General features: G+C 44.5%; 1 protein-coding gene across 1 annotated transcript; it reads right to left on the bottom strand.

Annotated features, from left to right (window-relative positions):
- Positions 1-556: 556 nt before the first annotated feature.
- On the bottom strand, positions 557-9,768 carry LOC307171612 (zinc-binding protein A33-like). The gene is made up of 6 exons (XM_079893366.1): positions 9,324-9,768; positions 5,262-5,357; positions 4,823-5,053; positions 4,723-4,745; positions 4,523-4,641; positions 557-1,366 (listed from the first exon to the last, which is right to left on the bottom strand). The coding sequence occupies exons 1-6, from the start codon at positions 9,723-9,725 to the stop codon at positions 879-881; spliced, it is 1,359 nt and encodes a 452-aa protein (XP_079749492.1). The 5' UTR covers positions 9,726-9,768; the 3' UTR covers positions 557-878.
- Positions 9,769-10,198: the final 430 nt, after the last annotated feature.

Raw genomic sequence — 10,198 nt, 5'->3', positions numbered from 1 at the left:
TATAAAGGTAATGTATTGGCATCCATGGCTTCATGAAGAACCTTTAACATCCATTGCACAAAAGATGGAAGAAGGTTCTTTAGACTATTAAAATGGTTTTTGTTTTTACACTAAGAAAAACATGGTTCTTCTTATAACTGTTCACTTAAAGGTTCTTTGGGGAATCCTGAATGGTTCTTCTGTGGCATCACTGTAAAAAACCCTTTCGCAACCTTTACTTTGAAGAATATCAGTTTTCAGAGTTGCACTGACATGCATTTCAATTTATTAAGAACAAAAATGAGCTCAAGCGAAATTTTACTGAAGTTTTCTGTAGTGTCTTATACCAAAATATTCAATGAATATGTATCATTGTGTCAATGTCTTTACTCTGACACACAGGCTGACCTTTGACCTCAAAATAAACAGTGCAGTGGCTGATGTTATCGGTAACTGGTGTTCGCCATCATGATGTTGATTTCCAGAAGCGTCTCACAGGATCTGGGTGTGAGTCTATTGAAAACACATTTAAATGCATTTAAAAGAGCACTTAAAGCATGTTACAACACTCTTATTTAGGGAGAATTGTTTTTTTTAATATAGGGGTACAAAACATCAAAGCTTGTGACGCACATCACCATGGAGATTACTCATCATTTTAACAAGATGTCATGTTGTCTTTAGCTGTATGATGCCTTCCCGGGTATAATGAAGCGGTTGCCAGGACCTCATCAGACAATAATCTCAAACTAGTGCTGGATATCAGTCATGTGATCATCACCGCCCAATCACAGCCAGCGTACTGATACTCAGATCAACAGCTCTCTTACTCATGAGATATGGGTTAAATACTGGAGACATGATGAAAGCAGGAAGATCCAGATCTACAGGAGTGACGTTTACTGACTATTGACCGGTAAGATCCTCAAAGAGGAAGAACTTTCGAAGAATGGAAAGAGTGTGTGAGTGAAGGTGGTTGTGAATGTGTGTAGATGTGTGTTAGTTACAGGATCAGAGAACGACACCGTTCCTCCGTCATAGTCCAGATTCACTCTCACACGATCAAGCTTCTGTTTAACACGAAAACCAGAACCAGGAGAACAGCTGTACGACACACACCAGACATCAGTGTTGAAGAAATCCCCTCCCTTCCTCTGGTTTGATGCTGTAGTTACTCCAAGAGTCCAGCGTGAACTCTGTTTAATCTCCACATCCCAGCAGTGTGTTCCTGAGTTAAAACCCTCTGAACCCAGAACACACTCATACCAGTCAAATCTCTCTGGATTATCAGGAAGAGTTTGTTTGTTCCAGCTGTTTCTCACACTGGTCAGATCATCAGACAGGACGAGACGTGGATCTGCAGTGTTTGGGTCCAGAATCACAGGAGCTGATGAGACACAATCAACAGATGCTTTTATTCTGATCTTCATATAATGATCAAGAGTGAACCCAACACAGATTATTATGAGTTATGACACTCGTCCTGTTGATCAAACACACTTTCCTCTGATCACTGTCAGTGCTGTTATTAGTTTCACACTCGCTTTATCATCAGCGTTTAACGGCATCAACTACAAACATTAAATATGAGATTCAGACATTTGTGTCCATCAGGAGAAACTGATCCTTTGGGAAAGTTAAATAACAATAAATCACTGAGATGTGCTGAGATTTATGCTGATGATGAAGAACTGTAAGTGTGTGTCTGATCTTCAGCATCTGATCATCTTCATTTTACTGGCTCTTATAGTCTGTGTTTTGTTTTAAATTAGTTTATTATGACTGTCTGTTGTGTTTGACTTAAAATCATGAATCACCTTCAACACTTCCTAGCCACACCCTAGCAACCAGTGTCGAGCACCCTAGCAACCCAACTCCAAAGAGGGATATCTTCTAATCTGAATGTCATAGAGGAGTTGCGGTTGGTTTATATCATTCATACTGGCAAGCAGCCTTTGAAGTAACATCACTGACAGCTGCCAAACCACTCCCTAGCAACTAAACAGAGTACCCTAGCAACTGTTCAGCAAGACCTATAACTCTGCACCAGAACATCGTAGAGGCATGGTGGTTGGCTCCTTTGACCAATGCTAGCAAACAGGACTTCCATCATGCTTCACATGCTAGCAGAATAGCTACATCCATCCATCCATCTTCTACCGCTTATCCGGGGCCGGGTCGCGGGGGCAGCAGTCTAAGCAGGGATGCCCAGACTTCCCTCTCCCTAGACACTTCCTCCAGCTCTTCCGGGGGGACACCGAGGCGTTCCCAGGCCAGCCGGGAGACATAGTCTCTCCAGCGTGTCCTAGGTCTTCCCCGGGGTCTCCTCCCGGTGGGACATGCCCGGAACACCTTCCCGGGAAGGCGTCCAGGAGGCATCCGGAAAAGATGCCCGAGCCACCTCAACTGACCCCTCTCGATGTGGAGGAGCAGCGGCTCTACTCTGAGCTCCTCCCGAGTGACCGAGCTTCTCACCCTATCTCTAAGGGATCGCCCAGCCACCCTGCGGAGAAAGCTCATTTCGGCCGCTTGTATCCGGGATCTTGTCCTTTCGGTCATGACCCACAGCTCATGACCATAGGTGAGAGTAGGAACGTAGATTGACTGGTAAATCGAGAGCTTCGCCTTGCGGCTCAGCTCCTTCTTCACCACGACAGACCGGTACAGCGACCGCATTACTGCAGAAGCTGCGCCGATCCTTCTGTCAATCTCCAGTTCCATCCTTCCCTCACTCGTGAACAAGACCCCAAGATACTTGAACTCCTCCACTTGAGGCAGGAGCTCTCCACCAACCTGAAGCGGGCAAACCACCCTTTTCCGACTGAGGACCATGGCCTCGGATTTGGAGGTGTTGATTTTCATCCCAGCCGCTTCACACTCGGCTGCAAACCGTCCCAGTGCATGCTGGAGGTCCTGGTTTGATGAGGCCAACACGACAACATCATCCGCAAAGAGCAGAGATGAAATCGTGTGGTCCCCAAACTTGACCCCCTCCGGTCCCTAGCTGCGCCTAGAAATTCTGTCCATAAAAATTATGAACAGAACCGGCGACAAAGGGCAGCCCTGCCGGAGTCCAACACGCACCGGGAACAAGTCTGACTTACTGCTGGCAATACGAACCAAGCTCCTGCTCCGGTCGTACAGGGACCGGATAGCCCTTAGCAAAGGGCCCCGGACCCCATACTCCCGGAGCACCCTCCACAGGCCGCCGCAAGGGACACAGTCGAATGCCTTCTCCAAATCCACAAAGCACATGTGGATTGGTTGGGCAAACTCCCATGAGCCCTCCAGCACCCTGTAGAGGGTATAGAGCTTGTCCAGTGTTCCACGACCGGGACGAAAACCACACTGTTCCTCCTGAATCCGAGGTTCTACTATCGGCCGGATTCTCCTCTCCAGTACCCTGGCATAGACTTTCCCAGGGAGGCTGAGAAGTGTGATCCCCCTATAGTTGGAGCACACCCTCCGATCCCCCTTCTTGAAAAGAGGGACCACCACCCCGGTCTCCCAGTCCAAAGGTACTGTACTTTTGCCTCCACAACCACCCGGGCTGCAGTCCGCTTGGCCCGTCGGTACCCATCAGCTGCCTCAGGAGTCCCACAAGCCAGCCAGGCCCGATAGGACTCCTTCTTCAGCTTGACAGCATCCCTTACTTCCGGTGTCCACCACCGGGTTCGGGGATTGCCGCCTCGACAGGCACCGGAGACCTTACGGCCACAGCTCCGAGTGGCCGCGTTGACAATGGAGGTGGAGAACATGGTCCACTCGGACTCAATATCTCCAGACTCCCTCGGGATCTGGTCGAAGCTCTGCCAGAGGTGGGAGTTGAAGATCTCTCTGACAGGAGATTCGGCCAAACGTTCCCAACAGACCCTCACAGTACGTTTGGGTCTGCCGAGTCTGTCCAGCTTCCTCCCCTGCCATCGGATCCAACTCACCACCAGGTGGTGATCAGTTGACAGCTCCGCCCCTCTCTTCACCCGAGTGTCCAAGACATACGGCCGGAGGTCGGATGAAACGACCACAAAGTCGATCATTGACCTCCGGCCTAGGGTGTCCTGGTGCCATGTGCACTGATGGACACCCTTATGCTTGAACATGGTGTTCGTTATGGACAAGCTGTAACTAGCACAGAATAGCTACATGCTAATAGCAATTAACTAAGTGTTGAAACATGTCAATTATGCTAACTAAAACACAGTAGCAGCATTCTAATCATGTTAGCATCATGTTAATCATATTAACATCTTGCTAAAACATGCAAGCAACATTGTGATTGCGTTAGCATCATGCTAGCAACATGTTAATCTTGTTAACATTTGGTTAAAAGCATGTTTGCAAAATACTAATCGTATTAGCATCATGCTAAGAACATACTAATCATGTTAACAACATGATAAATGTGTTAGCATCATGTTAGCAAAATGCTAATTGTGTTAGATCTATCTATCTATCTATCTATCTATCTATCTCTGTCATGAAGAGCCTTTAACTCTCCACCCATCCATCATGTCCAGCTCAGATCTCCTGCTGTCAGACTCACTGTTTTGGACGATGTCCTGCATCTTCTTCCAGACTCTGAACGGCAGGTTGCCCAAGTATCGTGGCACATGAATCAAAGCTCCAGAAGCCATCTGTGGATCCGGCTGTGAGCTCTGGACTCTGGAAGAACATTCAGGAGTCAGAACTGCAGTGGCTTTGGATCAGAACCAGAGAGACCAGAGACAGGAGCAGATCACTCACCTTTCCATTGAGCCTGGAAACTCCTGCAGAACAAACACACCATTTATCATCAAGAACTCAATCAATCATCAATCAATCAACCAATGATCTGAAATCAGACCTTCAGAAAGCAGACGTCATTGGCTTTCATCATCTCCTCCATGTCTTTGATTGTGTGTGAAAGAGCTGAGATGTGTCTGTTCATCTCATCCAGCTTCTCCTTCATCCTCTGCTTCTTCTGCTCCTCTTCCTCCCTCAGTGCAGTGACTGTAGCTTCTTCTTCATCTCTGAGAAACTGATGAAGCTTCTCAAACTGCTGTTTAATCTGATGCTCTGTGTGCTCAGCTTGAGACTGAAATCAAAGCACATTCACTTCAATCATCTCAATCAACACACATCATTAATATCCAAGATAAACTCGGATACCCGACATAAAACGGATCCAGAAGCAGAAGCTCGTCATTTACAGAAATAATAAACTGTTATCCATTATAGCAGATCATAACTGTATATAGTGATCCAACAGCTGTAATGAAAATGACTCGTTTCTGTTTCCTCACCTTGATGTGTTGAACTGTTTTCTCAAACTCTGCTTTCATTTTTTCATTGTGTTTAAGTTTCTTCTGTAAGGACTTCAGTGCTGTATTGAGCTCCTCCTAGAATTGAACAAAAATACATAAAACTCCAGATTACAGTGAAGAGAAGACAATACAGTGATATGATCATATAATGCAGTGAAAAACGTTTCGGTTACAAAACGTAACCTCTGTTCTCTCTAGAAGAGGAAACGAGTATTGCGTAAGTAGCTTACGCTGCGGGAAAGTCTTCTTTCTCGAGATACTGAAGCCAAAAATTATCCTTAATTTTTAATAATCTTGTCAACGCAGTGCGGCAGCCTGCAGACCTAGGGCAGGCTTACTAGCGTGCCCATTGGCTGCCCTGCGGCAACTGCAGCAGCCTACCGCTGAGCCCTTGGCGTGACGTCACGACCAATGAGCTCGCTTGGCAATAATTTTTAGCTTCAGTATCTCGAGAAAGAAGACTTTCCTGCAGCGTAAGCTACTTACGCAATACGAGAGAACCTCTCGTAAGAGAACTATTTGCTGATCATCCTGATTTCTTCAGTTTTTGTGTACATCTCATACTAAATTGATTCAGAAATTGCAACCTGAGTAAACACAAAGTACAGTTTGTAAATGACAATGTTATTTATTGAAACAAAAAAGTTCTCCAATACCAACTGGGCCTGCGTAAAAATGTATTTGCCCCCGTAGTTACTAATTCTTTAAATCTATGAAACTGCATTTATAATGTAGTTCAGCTGGACTAAACACATCCAGTCCTGGGGCCTCATTTATAAACGTTGCGTACGCACAAAAGAAGGCGTACGCCGCTCTCTACGCAATAATTGGTATTTATGAAAAGCAAACTTGACGGGAAAATGTGCGGTCCTTCACGCAAGCTCTGACCCAGGCGTACGCACAAAAACGGGTGAAATGAGAAATGGCGACACCGTCGGCAGATGGAAGAAACACGTGAAAGTGTGTGAAAGTGTGTGAAACTGTAGACCGTTGTGTAAAAGAAATGTCAATACTGCCTCATAAATAACATGAAGACTTTACAAAGCAAGTCTTACAATTAACAGCCTACACAAACACCCGTTTGATCGATCTGCAGTGTAACAAACCAAATCAAACGAAATTTCAACAGAAATGATAATTAACACATATTTGCAAAAAGAAAAGTGAAATATGTTCTGCAATAATATTGGCATGTTGTGCAATTCATCCTCATAAATAATATAGTAAACAGAACGAAATAATGTACAAAACTGATATTCTCGTCTATGTGTCCGTCTGGCGGAGCAGATATAGATGCAATTAGATAGACAGATAGATAGATAATTAGGGAGATATATAGATAGATAGATAAATAGATAGATGTATTAATTGTCCACTGGGGAAAGTTGTTTTCATAGTAAAACATTTCTTCATCAGCTACGGAATCATGATATTCCTTTAGTTTGTTTAATTTTTGATAAAATAACGTAGTGACGTATGTCTCAACTCTGGAGCGCTAGACGCTTTTTTGCCTCGACTTTGATGTCCGACCATTTCTTTTTTTATTTCGGCAATGGTCCAAGGTTGTAAGGGCTGCAGCATTAACGGCGTCTGCAACATTTTGCCACTCAAGTGCCTTTTTGGCATTAGTAATGCCCACACTGTGCCCTCCAAACAACATTTTACTCCTCTTTTCCACCTAGCCAATGATAACTTCTACTTCACATTGAGTGAAGTTACGTTTTTTTTATTTCCTCTCTGTGTTTGCCATGATTTCGCAATCAATGAATATTAACTTGTGGGGGTTTCACGGACTATTTATGAGCAACTATGGGCGTGACATGAAGCCGCAAAAGCTGCGCTACATTTAGAATTGATTGTGATTTATTAAGGGAAAACTGCGTAGGATGTGCGTGCGCACGGTTTTATAAATCCGAATATTTCTGTGCGTACGCACATCCTATGTTTCATCCGTACGCCACTTCTGACGCAAATCCTACGCAAAGTTTTATAAATGAGGCCCCTGATCACTGCAGCTGTTCAATCAGATCAACACTGAACACTGAAGCCTGATTGGTTCACATCTGTGCGCCTCTACAGACAAACGGCTTTTCAGCCGCTAAAACTGACGGGGCCGACTGCATATTTAAGTTGTGCTGAAAACTGTTTTCATCAGAATTTTTCTCCTTCAAGTGCGAAGATCATCTCCTCACTGTCTCCAAAGAGAAGATAGGAGCCTTTCCGCTCGCTGTTGAAACGAGCCTCAAGCAGCGGATTAACGGCGCTTTGACACCTGCAGCTCTGTGCTTTTCCCCTGCGGCTATCCAACTCTTCAGGAAAAAATATCATTATTAAAGAGGTCATATGATGCGATTGTTGTGACAGAATTTCATAACACCACCCAGATGTATACGCAAATAAAGAAGGTGTAACTTTTATTCTCGCTGTATTATTGTTAACGCCGTGTCATGGACACGCTGTTTTTCATTGCGAAAGCCAAACTACTTCCAAAAGAGGACAAAATTAGGAAACAGTGGTCAAGCTTTACTTACAACTCTGTTCTAGAAAAGTACAACCAAAATATTTGACTGTGTGCTGCGCATCTTTCGGAGGACTGTTTCCAGAACCTGCGAGAGTACAAGGCCGGCTGTGCAAAAAGGCTGATTCTAGAAAGTGGGCAATTCCATCTTTGCTAGTACAGTCTGGCGCTTCTGACACACAGACACAGTTTGTAAGTATGTTTTCATATTTTAATAATTTGCTACTGACTATTCAAACACGAGTTTTGAGCAGTATAGAGTACGATCATAAATGCAGACATGGTTTTATGCTTACAGAGTGTTCTCCCACCATAGCGCAGCGCGGCGTGTAAAAAGACGGTATAAGTCATTATAATCAGTAATTATGTCCCCAATGAAATAAAACTTTACCAATCTGATAAGTTCTGGTCCAGTCAGCTTGGCCCTCTGCATTTTCCGGATCAGATTCGGGCTTGAATTGATAAGTTAGTACGGTACCGACATTATCACCTGTCATTATTTCTTTGGGAGCTGATGTTCCAAATATGCTAAGAGGCTTGACATTTCTGTCACACGCTTAAGGTATTCGGGCCAATCACAATGCACTGGATCGCTCGCCAATCAGAGTACATCACGCTTTTCAGAACGATGAGCTTTGTCAAAATCAACGTGGTTCAGAAAGGCGAGGCATAGAGGAGCAACAATAAAATTACAATACTGTAATGTATTACATGTATTACAATAATGACTTTTTTTAACCTAAAACCATGTAAGCCTATCATTGCATTAAACCAAATACACGGAATAATGTTCTTTTCAGAACTGTCACATGACCTCTTTAAAACAGCAAATTTGAGCGACATTTGTTGCAAAATGCCGTGCCACGAGTGTTGCTCCTGCAGGGCTCCCTGCTTCCCTCATCTGGAGCGAGTGCCATGGTTTCATTTGGCGGCTCCGAGGAAGACTTTGATGACACTATGTCTCTGGCAGCCTCTGAAGCGGAGGACTGAGCAAACTCTGCCGATGACCCCCCCCCCCCCACTCCCTGTAGAAGAGTTGGACTTAGATAGGTCGATCCTGCAGCCCTATTATCCCTATAAGTCCATGAAGAACTGAATAAGTCATGGCGCGCTCCCTACTCATCACGCGTCCACTATTCCTCTTCGTCTGTCTTCACCTTTGTTGACGGCGCGAAGGAAAAAGGATACACCAAGCTTCCGCCATTGGGAGAGACCGTCGACGTGCATCTCTCCCCGTCCATAGCCCTCGGCTGGAAGACTAAAGCTGCCCCTCCCTCTAAGCCGTGCAGAACTAGATCTGCCCTCGCGGTCAGAGATTATGCAGCGAATGGTCACGCTGGATCTGCCCCTCAAACAGTGGCGGTCCTTCAAGTCTACCCCGCCAACCTCTTTTTTTTTTTTTCTCATACGCCAGTTACTGATGCAATGCTCATGATCTCAGGGAACCGAGGTTACATTAGTAACCGGAACGATCTGTGTTTATGACTCGTCTTTACATGTGAATCAAGAAACATTTGTCTTACCTTATGTGATGAAACCACTTCACTGATGGGTCTGAATTTATGATTGTCGTGTTGTTTTGAATCTCTGCACACAAAACACAAAGGCTGTTTGTCCTCCAGACAGAAGAGTTTGAGTCTCTCACTGTGTAAACTGCAGATCTCCTCAGACCCGGATGAACGCCTCTCATTTCTCTCCTTCAGGAACGACTCACACAAGTTTTTTAACACAAGATTAACTGGAGGATGAGGTTTTGAGGATCTTCTCCTGCAGACAGGACACTCCTGCGATTCCTTGGTTCTCCAGAACTGTTGAAGACACTCTTTACAGAAACTGTGACTACAGGATAAAAGAACAGGAACCTTGAAGATTTCATAACACACAGGACAAGAAAGATCTTCTTCAGAGACATTTAGTGAAGCCATTTTCACTGTTTGAGCTCCAGCAATCTAAACTTTACTTTCACTTTCTGAACGACGGTTTAAAAAACAAATCACCATGAGAATCACAAAGATCAGAAACAAACTTGTTCAGAAAGAAACTTCTCAAATTCCTCTGTAAAGTTTTTTTCCTTCGTACTCCACTGATCGCTGATTCTTTATTGCTTTTGTCGAGACAGTCAGAATGGCAGGAAAGAGAAATAACAAGTCCTCCTCTTCCTGGTTAGTGTTGTAAGAGGTGGAGCTTCTGTGATGAAACAGGTCAAAGAGCAACATCAGTGTCCTGTACCATGATGAACAAACTCAGGGTTACAGGATGAGTTGACAAAACCAAACCAAACCAATCCAGTCTGGCTTTGTTGGTACCATGATGCTGTTCATCAACATTCTCTGTCAGCTCAGGCTTTGATCCTGAGTTTAGGAGTTTAGGAGTACTATATCAGTGCAAGTGAAGTTAG

The sequence above is a fragment of the Squalius cephalus genome, assembly GCF_949319135.1.
Source record: "Squalius cephalus genome assembly, chromosome: 14".
NCBI classification, from domain to species: Eukaryota; Metazoa; Chordata; class Actinopteri; order Cypriniformes; family Leuciscidae; genus Squalius; species Squalius cephalus.
The sequence above is the reverse complement of the archived record's forward strand: the minus strand, read 5'-3'. Positions and strand labels throughout refer to the sequence as shown.